Source organism: Elephantulus edwardii, unplaced genomic scaffold (assembly GCF_000299155.1).
Source record: "Elephantulus edwardii isolate Elephantulus edwardi_28Jun2011 unplaced genomic scaffold, EleEdw1.0 scaffold00071, whole genome shotgun sequence".
In the NCBI taxonomy this organism is placed as follows: domain Eukaryota; kingdom Metazoa; phylum Chordata; class Mammalia; order Macroscelidea; family Macroscelididae; genus Elephantulus; species Elephantulus edwardii.
Window position 1 is genome coordinate 15,413,835 of NW_006399821.1, and position 17,441 is coordinate 15,431,275.

The 17,441-nt window shown below is 37.8% G+C and overlaps 1 protein-coding gene across 1 annotated transcript in view; it reads right to left on the bottom strand.

Annotated features, from left to right (window-relative positions):
- BLOC1S5 (biogenesis of lysosomal organelles complex-1, subunit 5, muted) overlaps positions 1–17,441 on the bottom strand; it is a 64,219-nt gene that overhangs the window by 17,016 nt on the left and 29,762 nt on the right. Inside the window, exons 3-4 of the mRNA XM_006888742.1 lie at positions 14,458–14,587; positions 9,123–9,181 (exon numbers count right to left, since the gene is read on the bottom strand). Of these exons, the coding sequence (XP_006888804.1) occupies positions 9,123–9,181; positions 14,458–14,587 (189 nt within the window). The remainder of the gene's footprint in view (positions 1–9,122; positions 9,182–14,457; positions 14,588–17,441) is intronic.

Consider the following 17,441-nt stretch of genomic DNA (forward strand, 5'->3'; position numbering starts at 1 on the left):
TGCATAATCAATGAAACACAGATAGACATTCCTCTGGTATTCCCTGCTTTCAGCTAAGATCCATCTAACATTAGCTACAATATCCCTAGTACCACGGCAGTTCTCTGATGATATGCTGCTGCAGTTGTTTTTGGATAACCTTCAGTAGAATCTTGCTTGCATGTGAAATCAACGATACTGTTCTACAGTTTCCACACTCTATTGGGTCACCCTCTCAGGGTAAGAAAATTTCAAATCATCAAAAATTAGGTGGAATGGATGAATATCTACATTCTAGGCATTAATAAGCTTAAATCAACTAGGATTGGCCATTTTTCAATCAAATAATCAAACTGTCTACTTTGCTAGGAATTAAAAATTGAAGAAAAATGACATCACACTTTAAAAAAACTTTCAAGATCCACCTTGAAGTATTGATTCAGTGACTGGGGTAATCGGGATGGGTGTGTCAGAGGCAATGCGATTGGCACAGGATAGAGCAGGGTTTAGGGCTGTTGTACACAGGGTTGCTATGGGTCGCAAATGGACTCAACGGCACATAACAACAACAACCTTGAAGTAGTACATCATCAGTGATTAGATAATATCCATATACTTGGAAGGAAGCTCAGTTACTGTGATTTCATTCAAATTTATATACCAACAACTAATGCCAAAAATTAACAAAATGAAGATTTTTTAAAACTAATTTCTATAATCTGAAATAAATCAAGTATGCAAGCTGTGAACTAATAATTATTATTCAATTCTGACTGAATACATAAGTTAGAAAGAAATAAAAAAGATTTGTATTTGGAAAATAAGGCCTTGGTGAGAGAAACATGGACCTAAACAGATAGAAGGACAGGAATCAAGTCTACTGTATCCATGGAAAAGGTGATGAAAAAGCTTGGTACCTGTCAGAACAGAGAAAGGAGTCAACTAAGGAACAGACCATCAATTGTTCATAAACAAGTTAAGGTGATATGTTGTTGTTTGTGCCGTCAAGTTGTAGAGACCCTATGCACAACAGCTCTGAACCTTGCTTTATCCTGAGCCAACTTTATTGTCTCTGACACACCTACCCCACTGTACCCCAGTCACTCAGTCAATCCATTTCATCAAGGGTCTTCCTCTCCTACACTGTTCCTCCACCCTCACAAGCATGACGTCCCTCTCCAAGGACTGGTCCCTCCTTGCAACAAGTCCAAAATATGTCAGATGAAGCCTCAGAATCCTTGCCTCCAAGAAGCAACCTGGGTTCACCCTGTTTAGGATCAACTTCTTTGTTCTCTTACAGGCCATAGTATATTCAATACTCTTCTCCAGTATCATAACCTTGCATATATTCTACTTGAATTTAGATTATCTCAAAAAATAGATTGGATATTTTCGGTTTGGAGGAGGCATAGTACAACTTTCTTCAGTAGTCCCACTTCTGGGTTCATCTGACAGGAGCTGCTTCTACCATACCTAACTTTAACCCCAAAGAGACTAGAATCATGTACCTGAGGTGAGGAAGTTGATGCCATGTCCATATTGGCCCCCCAAATCAGCCCCGTGGGCCTGTCTGCCTGTCCCTCAGGTTGGTGATGGCACCAACAAGGATATTGGTGCCTTGAAGGGACCAATAAGGATTACTGTAAAACTGACCATTCAGAACAGACAGATTGAGATTGAGGTGGTGCTTTCTGTCTCTGCCCTGATCATCAAAGCCCTTAAGGAACCACGCAGAGAAGAGACAGAAAGAAGATGGGAAATATTCAATATGGTGTGAACATAACATTTGATGCAAGTGTCAGCACTGCATGTCAGATGCAACATCGATCTCTAACCAGAGAACTCTTTGAAACTATTAAGAGATCCTGGGAACTTCCTAGTCTATGGGCTGCAATGTTGACTGCACGAAGGGCCACTAGTTTTATGACATCATACATAACATCAACAATGGTGCCCACCTACCTAAGAACTATAAACTAAAGTATCTCAATTAAGAATTATTTGATAACAAAAGCAAAAAAGGTATGATTCTAGAAATTCTAGTGAATGAGACCAGATGAGCTGTGGAATGACCTCAAGAACATCACACATGAATAGAGCAAAAGTTCATTAACAAGCCAAAGAGAAAGAGTTAGAGAGGGACACCCCAAAACAGATCTCAGAAGAGATTCTGAAACTTGCTTTTCAATGCAGAACAGCTAAAGTGAAAGAAGAAATGAAGTAAAAGAGCTGAACAGAACATTATTTTAAATGACAGCTCGAGAAGACAAAGTACAGGAGATGGATGGGCAGTCTCCTTCTGTGCAATTTACTGTCTCTGAAAACCTCTTAGAGCCTCAGCTATAAGTCAGTTTCAACTTGATGGTACTAAATAATAACAACAACTAATAATAGAAATAAATAGTACCTTCTAAGTGGAAACATGCAAATAAAATGTGTAGACCACTAATGGGGGAATTGGTCAGTTTTGCCATCCCACTTAATGGCTTAAATAAAGTAGGGTCAGAGAAAAAAAAAAAAGAAGAAGACAACAAAGTAAAACATAATGAAATGAGCAAAACCTTAGAATTAGAAAGAGAAAGGTATGCTCTAGATTTCTTGAGTTGAAAGAATTTAAGCAAAAAGTTCAAGCTCTGAGTTACAAAAGCAAAAGAATCTATGGGAAAAGTATTGAATGATGCAGGAAACATCAAAAGAAAATAGGAATACATAAGAATAGTTGTACAAAAAAAAATACTGCCAAATGTTCAATCATATACTTGAACTAGATAGTAAGTTAGTGCTAGGAGCAAGCATAATATTAAGAATCACTCCCTGACCTCAAAATCTACTAAACAGCAGTAGCAACCAAAGCAGCATGGTACTGGTACAACAGCAGGCATATAGACTAAGGAACAGAACTGAGAACCTAAAAATGGTCAACTGATATTCAACAAGGAAATAAAACTTATCAAATGGGGAAATGACAGTCTCTTCAACAAATGGTGCTGGTAAAACTGGACTGCTACCTGAAGAAAGCTGAAACAGGACCTACATCTTACACCATACCCAAAAATGAACTCAAGGTAGATCAAAGACCTGGGAGTAAAGCTCCAAAACAAAAAGTTCATAAGAGACAAACTAGGATCAAGCTTAGAACGCCTAGCCTACGGTATAAAGAGACTGCCAAATACAGCCAGAAATGCACAATCTGAAGAGGATAAAAATTGAAGAATGGGACCTTCTACAGATTAAATCTCGATGTACATCAAAAATATTTTCCAACAGAGTGAAGGAAAACCTACTGATAGGGATAAAACATTTGACAATACCATTTCAGACAAAGGTCTCCTATCAAATGTTTATAGAATCCTACAGCCCTCCACAAGATAAAGACTGATAACCCAATTACAAATGGGCAAAAGATATGGAAAGAATTTTTAGAGGAAGATATTTGGATGGTCAACAGACACATGAAGAAATGCTCCAAATCACTGGCAATGAGAGATAAAAATCAACACCACAGTGAGATACCATCTCACTCTAGTAGCAGTGGCAAAGTTTAACATGACAGCAAGTGATAAATGTTGAAGAGATGTGGCAAGATAGGAACTCTTATACACTGTAGGTGGGATTGTAAAATGGTATAACCACTCTGGAAGGCAGTTTGGTGTTTCTTCAGAAAGCTGGATAAAGAAATTCCATATGACCCAGCTATTCTACCACTTGAAATATACCAAGAAAATAAGAACTGAGGCAAAAATGGAGACTTATATACCAATGTTTATAGCAGCGTTATTCACCGTTGCAAGAACATGGAAAAAGCCCAAATGTCCAACCACAGTAGAATGGATTAGGAAATTATGGTGTTATTCACATGATGGAATAGTATGCGGCACGCTGGAGCAATGACTTCATAAATCACTACCTAACTTGGGAAGGACTAGAGAGCATTATACTAAGTGAACTTACTCAGTCCCATAAAGACAAACACTGTTGTTTTTGTTATGTGCTGTCAAGTTGCCTACAACTCATAGCAACTCTATGTACAGCAGCTCTGAAGTCGGCCCTGTCCTGAACCAGTCTCAATAACTCAGACACACCTACCCCCAATTGCCCTAGTTATTATATCAATCTGTATAAGATCACTATTGTAGAATTAAGTAAGTAGTAAGATGTGTATGAGGATCTAAGTGGGGGAGAACAGAGGGGTGGGGAACAGAGGGGCGGGGATGAGGGCTTTGATGTGTAGAGGACGGTGGGGGATCCGGTGTTGGGGCAATATATACAAACTCTGTAGGTAAACTAATGTAAAATGAATAAAAAAAATGCAAGGGAAAAAAATCAGGTGGTTTAGTTTTTTGTTTTTTTTTTTAAAAAAAGAAGAATTAGTTGTAATGAAGGAAGAAATTGAAATTATACTGGAGGCCTTGCGACAATCAAGCCTCCAGGAACTGATGTATTAAAAATTCTATATCAAAAAATAGATGCAGTGCTACAGGCACTTACTCATCTATGCCAAGAAAGTTGGAGGACAACTACCTGGGAAACTGAGTGGAAGAGATCCATATTTGTGTTCATTCTAAGGAAAGATGATCCAATAGAATGTAAAAACTATTAAATATTACCATTAAGATTGTTGTTGTTGTTATGTGCTATTCAGTAGTGACCCTATGTGCCTAAGCCCTACTCTATCCTTTGCCAATTTCACACATAAGTAAAATCTTACTGGAAATAATTCAAAGATAGTTGCAGGAATAATTGACAATGTCTTGCTAGAAATTCAAGCTGGGTTCAGAAGACATAGGACAAAGGGATATCACTGCTGATGTCACACAAATCTTGGCTAGAAACAGAAAATACCAGAAAGATGTTTGCTTTTTATTAACTACACAAAAACATTTAACTGTGCAGAGCATAACAAACTATATTAGCATTGAAATGAATGGGAATTCTTGAATAAGTTAATCGGGCTTATGCAGAACTTACAAAGTTACTTGAACAAAATGGGAATATTGTGTGATTTCAAATTAGGAAAGGTATACGTTAGGGTGTTATCATTTCATTGTACTTATTTCATCTGTATGCGGAGCAAACAGACTGAGAAGATGGACTATATGAAGAAGAACATAACAGCAGGATTGAAGGAAGAACTGTTATACAACCTTGTCTGCTGAAAGCAAAGAGAACTGAAGCACTTACAGCTGAAGATAAAGGACTGTAGTCTTCAGTAAAAAACATTATGATAAAAGGAGAAAATACCAACATTGTGAAGGATTTAATTTTATCTTAATCCAATCAATACCCATGGATGCAGCAGTCAAGAAATCAAACAATACACACTGAACTAAGTAAATCTATGGGTGGAAAACAAAACAGAAAACTAACTAAATTTTTCTTAAAGTTTTATAAAGCAAAGACATTACTTTGAAGACGAGGGTTTCCCCTAGAGAAATCTGGTGGCCTAATGGCAAGAAGCTGTGAAGGCACGAGGTGGTCAAAACCTAACCAGCTGCTCCTCTGGAGAAGGATGGACAATCTCCTCTCAAGTGATTAACAGCCTCTAAAAACCCGCTGGAGGGTTCCAACTCAATGGTACACAACAGTAACAACAAGGTGCCCTAATTCCAAGCCAGTCTTGATTGCATGTTTGGTCAATTTTAAACAACAAGATTTGGTAAAAATTTTCCAATTTCCTTCTCTTTGGTTTCACCTTATTTTTTATTTTCACATGTATTTGAATAAGAGTCATATTGTATGGAAAATATCCTATCACTCACAACACTGTACTTTAGGATAGAACTTGAAATTGACTTTTTGATTATCAAAGATGTTAGATCATTCTTCTGTTTTTCCTATCCAATATAGTATACCATGTGATTATCTGATTTAAAATGTCCAAAGCTAGTCTATCTCATCATGCTAATGCTCAGAACATCAATGTTCATGCATTCCATTTCATTTTCCACAACGTTTACTTTTCCAACATCCACGCTTTGTGCATTCCAGGTTTCAATTAATAAAGGATGTTTGCCACTGATTTTTCTCATTTTGACTGACTTCCAATCTTGGCTCTACCTTTAATACTTTTAACTATTCATGTTCCTCTACTGTTCATAAGGTAGAAAATGACCATGACCTTGAGTCTATTCCATGCGAATTTCAAAAGCATCTTAAGTGTAGGTCTGAAGCACTGAACACCAGATGAACTGTGGGATGACATCGAGGATATCATCCATGAAGAGAGCAAAAGGCCATTACAAAGACAGAGGTGAAGGGAAAAAAAACAAAACTGATGTCAGAAGAGACTCTGAAAACTGCATTAGAGCATCAAGAAGCCAAAACAAAGGGGAAAGATGTCAAAGTAAAAGAGCTGAACAAAGATTTCAAATGGCAGCTTGAGAAGAAAAAGCAAAGTATTATAATGGAACGTCCAGATATCTAGAATTGGAGAATAAAAAGGGAAGAACTCACTCTACTTCTCAAGATAAGAGAACTGAAAAACAAATTAAGCCTCAAGTTGCAATACTGAAAGATGCTATTGGCAATATGTTGAATGACCCAGGAAGCACCAAAAGAAGAAGGAGGAAATACACAGACCACTATTCCAACAAGAATTGACTGCAATGAAAAATTTCAGGAAGTACCAAATCAACAGGAGTCAATGGTAATATCAACAAAAAATAAGGCCCCAGGAATTGATGGGATAACAACTAAAAGATAGAGCCTTGGATGTACTCACCAATGTATGTCAGGAAGTTTGAAGGCCAACTGACTGAAAGAGATCCACACTGTTCCCATTCCCAAGAAGAGTGATCCAACAGAATATGGAAACTATCAAACAATAACATTAATATCACATGTAAGCAAAATCTTGCTGAAGATCATTAAAAAATGGCTAGAACGGTACACAGAGAGAGAACTGCCAGAAGTTCATGGAGCATTTAGAAGAGGTCGCAGCACCACGGATATTATCGCTGATGTCGGATGGATTGTGGCTGAAAGTATACTAGAAGGATGTCTATTTGTGCTTTATTTACTTTGCAACGGCATTGGGCTGTAAGAATCATAACAAGTTAGACCTCTGAGAAGAATATAAATCCCAGAACACTTAATTGTGTTCATGTAAAACCTATACTTACACCAAGAGGTTGTTGTGCAAACAAAGCAAGGGAATAATAGAAGGTTTATAATTAAGAAAGGAGTGCATTAACGTTGTATCCTCTTTCCATACCTATTCAATTTGTACGCTGAGCAAATTATTCAAGAAGACGGACTCTATGAAGAAAAATGTGGCATCAAGTTTGGAAGATGCCTCATTAACAATCTGCATTATGCAAATGATATAACCCTCTTGCTGAAAGTGAGGACTTGAAGCATTTCCTTAAAGAAGATCAAGGAATACAGCTTTCAATATCTCAACATCAAGAAAAGAAAAAATATTCTTACCACTGGACCAATACCATCATGACAGATGGAGAAAAGGTTGAAGATGTCAACAATTTCATCTTACTTGAATGGATCCATATCAACACTCTTGGTATCAGCAGTCAGGAAATTAGAAGATGTATCACACTGGGAAAGTCTGTAGTCAGGGACCATTCCGAATTATTGAGGAACAATGTTGCCAGTTTGAGAACAATGGTGTGCCTGATTGAGGCCATGGTCTTTCCAATTACTTGCTATGCATCTGAACACTATACAATGTGTAAGGTTAACAGAAGAAGAATTGATATCTCTGAGCTATGGTGTTGGATATCCCATGGACTGCCAAAGAACAAACAATTATGTCTTGGAGAAAGTGCAGCAAGAGTGTTCTCTGAAGGCAACATGCTAAACCTCTACTTCGGGCATGTTTCTATGAAGAAGCTATTCACTGGAGAGGGACATCATGCTTGAAAAGGTGAAAGGTCAACCAGGTGGACTGCCGCAACGGCCTTTAATGTGTCAGGAAGTGTGAGGATAGCACAGGATTCAGATCTGTTTATAGGGTTGCTATGAGTTGTATTCAACTTGATGGCATCTAATAGCAACAATAATCCAAGCCACAGTTATTTCCAATTGCCTCCTGTGCATGTGAAAACTGCAAAATAAGTAATGAAGATAGAAATACAGCTCAAATGTTTCTTAGAAGTGAGGATAGCAAGATTTCATCTTGTGTACTTGTACTTTGGACAGGAGGGACCAGTACCTGGAGAAGACATCCCTTCTAGTGCTGCTGTAACAGAGATCCTGTAGGCAGGTGGCTTTAACATACATTAACTTTATAGTTTAAGAGACGAGAAGTCTAGATTCAAGATCAACTCTAGGGAAAGGCCCTCTTTCCCTGTGACTCTGGAGGTCCTTGTTTCCTTCAGCATTTGTAGGCCTGGGATTCCTGGAGATATCGATGACTTGACCTCACCCTGTGTCTGGAGCTTTCCCACCATAGGGACCTGAGTCCAAAGACTGTGCTCCACTCCAGCTCTTAAGTCTTACTGATACTGAGGTCTTCCTTTCTGCTTGCTAGACTCTTACAAGATAAAAGGTGTTATTAGTTACATCCTAGTGAATTTTTTTTTACACTGCCTCAAGGCTTCGGTGGGTTTAAGGGGTGATGCATGCCACTTTCTAGCCCAGTACAACTGTTTGGTTTTTCTGATTACAGTTGATCATTACACAATTTCCACATTTTATATATAGGGGTATTCTGGACACAATTCAAATTCAATTAATACTTGATAAAACAGAAGGCCAGTACAAGAGTTATTGAGTCAAATGTATAGATACAGTGGCTGCAACAAAGGGTCCACACATGATAACAGCTGTGAAAATGGCACAGGTCTGGCCCATGTTTCCTTTCACTGTTCATAGGTCACTACTTGTTGGGACCTACTCAACAGCACTTAACAATAATAGGTAATATCTGCTCCATAAAAACAGTCCTGCTTTTCTTTCTTCTACGATAAAAAAACTACTTGCAGGAGAAAAGATAAGAAAATTGAAAAATAAAAGAGATCTTCATAGGGAATTTCAGTGAATTAGTAATTTTGAAATATTTCAAAATTATTGCATAAAAGAAAAGAAGTATTAGGAAATAATTTGTCAATAATAATATGATGATAAAAGTCTGAGAATTATACATTATTATACACTATTGCACTATTATGCAATTTTTTTTTTACCTTTTTTTGTTCTTGCTCCCTCTGTTGGAGTCTACAGACTGAGTAATTAGTTGCTTGCACTGAAATAAAACAGATAATAATATAGTCACTGTTCAAGAAGGAGGTTATCTGGAGGGGTGAGGATATGGGGAAGGTCAGCAGAGGATACTCAGATTATTTTAGAACTCTAAAACACACCCCTCCCAAAACAAACAAACAAACAAACAACAAAAAAGGGGTTTTGACATAAAAGGTGGATGAAATACAAGAAAAAAGTTTCCCCAGTATATCCAGGATAACATCATTCTTGAACTGCAAGCCAAAAAAGCATCCACATATTGATGTCAATGACAGTAATTGCCTTAGAATTTGCTAAAATATGTAAAATGCTTGAAATTACTTTCATTACAATCTGATTATGCCTTTGCATTGTGTCTGTGATTCATTAACTACTTTACCCACCAATTCCCTGCATTTCATAACATTTTCAGGCAGGACATGATATCCATATTGCTTCAACAACTTTCTATTACTAAGATTTTAGTATTAGCTCCTATCTTCTAACTCATTCTGGCTTCTACTGCAAGGTTCAATTTCCTCTGGAGTTAGAGAGGGTTTTCCTGGTGGCCTACTGATAATTACTTCTACTGGCATCAGCTGCCCCACAGAAGAAAGATGGACAATCCCCTTCCATGCGATTTTTAAAGCCTCTGAAAACAAGCGGGAAGGTCAGCTTTGAGGTGGTTCCAAGTCAACAGCACATGTTGTTGTTGTTGTTATGTGCCGTCGAGTCGCTCGCAACTCATAGCGACCCTATGTACAACAACTCTAAACTCTGCTCTGTCCTGTGCCAATCTCATTGTCTCCGACACACTCACCCCGAATGCCCCAGTCACTGAATCAATCCATCTCCCAGAGGGGCTTCCCCTCCTGCGCCTTCCCTCCACCCTCCCAAGCATGACGTCCTTCTCCAAGGACCGGTCTCTCTTACAACATGACCAAAGTCTGTCAGAAGAAGCCTGAGAATCCTTGCCTCCAAGGAGCCGCCCGGTTTAACCCTCTCCTGTTTGTTTTCTTAGCAGTCCATGGTACCCTCAACACTCCTCTCCAACACCAAAGCTCAAAAGCATCAATTCTCCTTCTATCCTCCCTGGTCATAGCAACAACAAAAAACAAAACTGCCAGTAACAATCACTGTATCTGTTATTTGCTATTTATTATGTGTCAAGAAGTGTGCTAAGTACTGTGGATGTATTTTTCTTCATCTCACTTTCTTATTAGGAGAGGATCACAGTTCCATTATACTGATGCCAAAACTAAAACCACACTGAAGAACAGGAAATAAACTCATTGCCATCAAATTACAATAACTCATCGATGACCCTCCATTATATTGAAATCACACAGGAATAGCCTGTCCATCTTTCTTCCTCACAGGTGCTGGTAGATTCCAACCCACAGGGAGATCAGTAGCATATTTCTCTATGGACTACACCATCAGAGCTTCCCTGGTTAGAAAAAGGACTTTGCTCTACTCTAAATCCTTGACACTCAACCTCAATACTATAATGTCTCCTTTAGGATTTCATCAATTAAAACTTGTTTTATGAAGCTCTGGTGGCCTAAAAGGTTAAGGAGTTGCACTGTCAACTCAAAGGCTGACAGTTCAAGGAGAAATATGGGCAACCTCAACCCTTGTGAAAACGCATTGTAGGGTCATGTGATGAACTGGTTATGACTCGATGGCTAAGAAGAGAAAACTCATTTTAACCTTTTACTTATTCAATCTTTTCATCTACTGAATCAATTTTATTCCTGATTGCAAATGTTTCTTCTTACTTAATCCAAATAAAGATATTTACTGAACAGACTGGGAAACCAGGATCAAGCGTCACCCTGGGTTCAAATTGTGGGTTAAACATTTACTAGGTATATAATCAAATATGATACAAAGTCCATTATACCACTCATTCATTCATTTTTTGACAAAAATTTGCATTGTTATTTATTGCCAGACACTGACTGGTCTTCTTACCATTCTAATCTTTCAGCACTTTAGAGCCTCTGTAAAATGGGCAAAACCATTTATAACAAAATTAAAAAACTGGCATGAATATTAAATAATGAAGTAAATATATTAGAAGTCCTTGGCTGACATAAAAGGTTAAGTATTTTGTTACTAACAAAATGCCTGGCTTTTCAAATCCACCCAGGGACACCTCAGAAGAAAGGCCTGGCAATGTGCTTCTGAAAGGTCTTTGGAAAGCTTACAGCCACTGAAAACTCTATGGGGCAATTCTACTCTCAAATACATGGACATCATGAGTCTAAACTGACTCAACAGCAACTTTTATTTTACGGAAGCTATTATGCTTAAAAAGAAATCATTTATACGTTAATACTAAAAAGCACATAACGCAGTTCCTCATAAAGAGTAAAAAGTCACATAAGTAATTATTAATATGTATTTACTGTACTATTTCTACTGAAAGGCTTTCCTTAATTTTTTCCCAGTTTAAAACACATTTTACTTGGTTTAAAAGCCCAGGTGAAACATTTCTGCCTTTTTGAGGTCTTTGCAGATTAATCCTCCCTATAAGGACCTCCTCTTTCCTTAAAAGTCCTTCATTCAGAGATTTATTTGCATTTGCTGAAACTAGGTGATTACTGAGTTGTTTTACAATTATACATTATTCTCTGCTGCACTCCCACCTCACCCCACCCACCCCAACTAGGTGGTAAGTTCTGTTACAGGAGAGGGACTGTGATTTCTCTTTCAGAAAATGTTGGCCCCTTCTCTGTATAAACACTGCGAAAAAGAATTTTGTTATATAAAAGCCATGTTTTCACTAATAACTGTTAAAATCTATCAAAGATAACATTTAATTCCTAAAAGTTAGGTTCTCAGTCATTGTTTGATCTAACAGAAAATTTAAAAATGAAAACTGAATAGGAGTTGATTAGATCTGCCTTCCCTCTCTGGCAGAGTAATATGACATCATCTTTCCCAAGCAGTGGCTCTATCATTTCCTGGGTTTGTTTTTTTACCCCCTCCGGCTCTAACTTCTCTAACTTCAAACTGTTTTCTGTTTTAGGTGCTTCACAATTTTCACACCATTCTAGCATTCACTGTATCTTTTTAAAAATTTAGTGAGAACAAATGGCATGTGTTTCATTCTCATTGGGGTTGTCTTGGTATTTAAACAAAACATATAATTTTAGAAACTTCAGTCCCTTTTAGGTAATGAACTTTCTAATTCTTTAGCCACACAGCAAAATGGGTCTTACTTTGCGAAATTCACTTTTCTAAAATCTAAGAGTCACTTTTTCTTCACATGTAGAACCTTCAAGCAGAGAAGGTCCATTTCCATGACTGATGTCCCTATCACCTCTTTCTTTTGCAACTGACTCCAACTTGCAGAAGTTGAAACAGAAACTTGCAGAAGCTGAAAAAGAGCAGTTTCAGCTATTCTCATAGCATTTCAGGAGACTAAGCTGTTGTGTATCTTTGAGTGGAAACCAACTAACAGCTGATCTTCCAGTGGGTTTTCAGAGGCAATAAACTGTATGGAAGGAGATTGTCCTTGCCCAGCTCCAGCTCTGTCCTATAGAGCAACTCATGGAGTCAAACTCCATGCCTTTGGGTTGACAGCACAACTCCTTACCACCAAGCCTTCAGAGCTCCTGGAGACTAGACCAACTTCAAAAAGCATCATTTTCTCTTAACCAAAAGACTATTCAAAGAGATTAGCATCACATACACATACAATTACCACTATCTTGATTTTCTTCAGATAATAGGAAAAGAAATCCATTCTGTTATAATATAAATGTGTAAACATCACATTTGAAACCACAGTGGTAGTTTTGTTTCATTATTAACTCATCAGGGATCTGAACAAAATACTGCAAGCAAATTATTAGTGATGAGTTGACTTTTGCCTGTTAGAACTGTATGTGGTATTTTCTCTTCACATACATGTTTGCATATGTTCTGAACTGTAGTGAAGGTGAAATGTACTTGAGCATCTCAGAACTCTAAGATGGTGCACCTCAAGCTACTAGACCAACATTGTGCACAAAGCTGAGGAGCTAGAAAGAAGTGGAAACATTAAGGATTGTTAAAATGCAGAACTATGACAGAGGTCCCCGCTTAGAATGACGTATTCTTTTACTTGTAGAGACAAGGACTTTGCAAAATATCTTGACTGGCTGAGCCAAAGCTGTATTACCTTCGTTTCCTTAAACTACAAAAAAAAAATGAAAACTCTATATGGACACTTAAAGGCAATTCATTAAGTAACTTGTCATCAAGATACACCATGTATGTCTTTCTCCTTCTGGAGGTACTATTGCTGTGTACCGTCGAGTCAGATCCAACCCATAGCTGACCCTCCAGAGGGTTTTCAGAGGCATTTAATCACACGGGAGGAGACTGACAATCTTTCTTCTGCAGGGCAGCTGGTGGACTCGAACCAAGTGTCTTTGAAATTGTGGCACTACGTCCTGCCACTAGGCCACCAGTGCTCCCTATTCTGGAGGTACTAGTAGTTCTACATTCTACCTTGGAGGTTCTAGTATTCTATTTAATAATTATTTATTATATTTGTTTATAATTTTCCTGAGCTTGCTGTCAGGTGCTCTTGCACTAGTTAGTCCTTGTGTTTTATGAATAAGGTCAGAGACACTGTACATTAGGCCTCATACAAATTTACTGACACAGCTAAATTTAGTAAAGAATATTCTTTCTTCTCTTTCCTTTTCCTTTAAAAGACTAATAACTATTTTTCTTAATTTGAAACAAAAGACAAATGTGCCTAACGCACACTGTCGTCAAATAGGAACTGACTCATAGCTGAACCACTGAGGCTTCTTTCCAAGGCTGCAAACTTCATGGGAAGAGATTGCCCACCTTTCTCCCACTGAGCCACCGTGGATTCACTCCACCAGAGGTTTAGCTTTTGGGTCAGCAGTGTAATTCCTTACAGATGACGTTATCCTTACTGATGGTGTTACCATGTGCCTTGGAAGTGATAAGGATTTAAAAAAAAGAAAGAAAGAAGCAAGTACATGAAAATACGACTTTTTTTAATGGGTACATTAAAAAAAATGTAAAAACTGGTTTCTAATTTTCTTATGTCCCACAGGATTGTTGTATGTGCCCAAATAGCAACACATATCACTCACAAAATCACTACTACTTCTGTTTTAGACCTTCCCTTTTACATATGTGACAGAGTGAAGAATTTTTCTACCTTCCACCAAAATACTCAAGGCAATATATTTTGAAATCTTATTTGTTTAATATGAAATTAAAGCAATATGGAAAAAAATGAAGACAAAATCCTCAGCTTACATCTCTGGAGAACTTGTTTTAAGTTGTCTTGTATTGTCTCTCTACATTTGGGAAGAGTATGTTCATTTGTTTCGTGGATCATATTCTTCAGATTTTCAAGAACTCTCATTTCCCGAAATCCACGTTTTTCCTGTTTAAAAAAAAAAAAAGCATAATTAGTACATTATGATGTTGTGATGATAGTAACTACTTTCTGAAATTTCTACCCAGGTTATGCTTATTATCTTTTTATTAATTACTGATACTTATAGTCTTTTCCAAATTATTCAGCAATTAAATAAGGAACAACATGTAGACTTTTTTTATTATTATAAAATGCTCTAAAACTTGCAGTGAGTACTATTCTCATGACAATAAAAATTGTCATGTTTAAAAATGACAAGGACATAGACATGAAAGAGGATATTAACAACTTTACAGAAAGTGAAAATCTGAATCTACAATAAATAAATTAATAATCTATAACTTTTGATAATTAGAGGTTCAAGACCTGAGGCTTCATTACTTGATGCAATAAAAAAGAAGAATTAATACCAATCCTTCTCAAACTCCTGCCACAAAAAATCACTTGATACTACATGGAAAATAATCATATATACCAATATCCTTTATGAATACTGATTCAAAAATCCTCAACAAAATTATTAGTGAATTAAATTCAGCAGTGTAGTGAGAGGATTATACAGCTAGATCCACATATTATATACAACACACTCTTGTTGTTATGTGCCATTTAGTCACCTGTTACTCATAGCAACCCTATTTACAACAGCTATGAAGTCTGCCCTATCCTGAGCCAGTCTCACTGACTCCAACACATCTACCCCCATAAGCCCAGTTACTGTATCAATCCCTATTATCCTGGGTGTTCCTGTCCTGCGCTGTCCCTACACCTGTCCAAGCATGATAGGTTTCTCCAAGAATGGGTCCCTCCTGGCCACATGCCCAAAGCATGTAAGATGGAGCTTCAAAATCCTAGCCTCCAAGGAGAAACTTGGTTTCACCCTCTCCAAGACAGACTTATTTGTTTTCTTGGAAGTCCATGGTATGTTCAAGACTCTTCTCCAGCACCACAACTCAAAAGCATCAATTCTTCTTCTCTCATCCTTAGTCATTGCCCAGCTCTTTGATGCCTAACAACTGTGAAGACCACGGCCTGGATCAGGTGCACCTTAGTCTCTAAACTGACATTGTTGCTTCTCAGCACTCTGGAGAGGTCCCTGACAGCAGATTTTCCCAGTGCAATTTATCTTTTGATTTCCTGACTGCTGGTGCCCAGAGTGTTGACGGAGCCAAGCAAGATGTAATTGTTAACCACCTCAATCTCTTCTCCATTCATCATGGTGCTGCCAGTTGACCTAGTGGTGAGAATCTTTGTTTTCTAGATGTTGAGCTTCAATCCATATTGAAGACTATAGTTCTTGACATTTTGCAGCAAATACTTGAGGTCCTCCTCAGTTTCAGGAAGCAAAGCGGTGTTATCTGCATAATGTAGGTTGTTGATGAGTCTTCCTCCAATTCTGGTATCACATTCCTCCTCAGAAAGCCCAGTCTTTCAAATGATATGTTCTGCATATAGATTCAAAAGGAATGGAGACAGGACACATTCTTGATACATTACTTTCCTGATTTTGAACCATGCTGTGTTAACTTGTTCTGTTCTGAAGACTGTTTCCTGGTCTGAGTATAGGCTTCACATGAGCACAATCTATGATCTGCAGAGTCAAATGCTTTTGCATAGTCAATAATACACAGATATTCCTCTGGTACTCTTTGCTTTCTGCTAAGATCCGTCTGACATTGGTGATAATGTCTCTAGAGCCACTTGTCTTCTATACCCAGTGTGTATTTCTGGAAGTTATCTGCTGATGTTACTGTTCCAGTCATTTTTGGATAATCTTCAGCAGTTAAAGAACACCAAAATATATGGTAAAAAATTACATGTTCGTGGATTAAAAAGATAATCGTTAAGATGATAATGCTACCTAGAGTGATACACATAGATTACCCAGTGCATCTCTATCAAAATGAGATTTTGTTGTTTTTCGGGGGAGGAGGTGTATAGATGTTAAGGGGACAAGAAATAGTAAAAAAAAAAATTCAAAAGATGAACAAAGGAGAAGACTCAGACATCCCAATATCCAAACTTACTACAGTTATAACTATCAAAGCAATGTAAGGACAGACATATAAACTAATGAGAATTGGCTCAGATTATTTCCATATATCAATCAACTGACATGTCTTAAGAGTCCCAAGCCCATTTGATAGTGTAAAAATAGTCTTTTCAACAAATGGTGCTGAGGAAAGTGGACATACAAGAGTTAAAAAAATGAAACAAAGTTCCCCTTTCAGGTGTCATGGCTTTAGTGTTCAAAATTGCTCTCCGAGCCATCAGTGTTGATTTTTCACCACATGATTAAGCGGGAACTTAAAATAGGGGGTACATAAAGTAATCATTCTGGGATCAGTCAATATGTCCCATGCTACCAAGTTTGAATTGAATAAATTTAAAAACAAGGTGGGAATCTTACTACCAACAAGGAAAAAAAAGCAGAGTGCAACACATGTCCTTTGTGCCAGAGATTCTGAGACCAATCAGACCAGGATCTACATGACAGCAGTAGCAGACTCAGAAAAGAACCAGAGACAAATATAAAAGAGTTGACTTGGGACTACTACCCTACAGAACCAGAACCAGGAACCTTATCCAAGCTTGCTGGAGGACAAAGGGAAGATTTCATAACTGGCAGGACTAAGAGAACTTTGTAACACTGACCAAAGCTGAAGCAAGATATATGGGCTGAAGAATTAGAGTCTGTTGCCAACATGAATTGCAACCTGTCAATTACCCTAATAACTTACATGTTGTTGTTGTTGTTATGTGCCATCGAGTCGTTTCCGACTCATAGCGACCCTATGCACAACAGCTCTAAACCCTACTCTATCCTGTGCCAACCGCACCGCCTCTGACACACCCATCC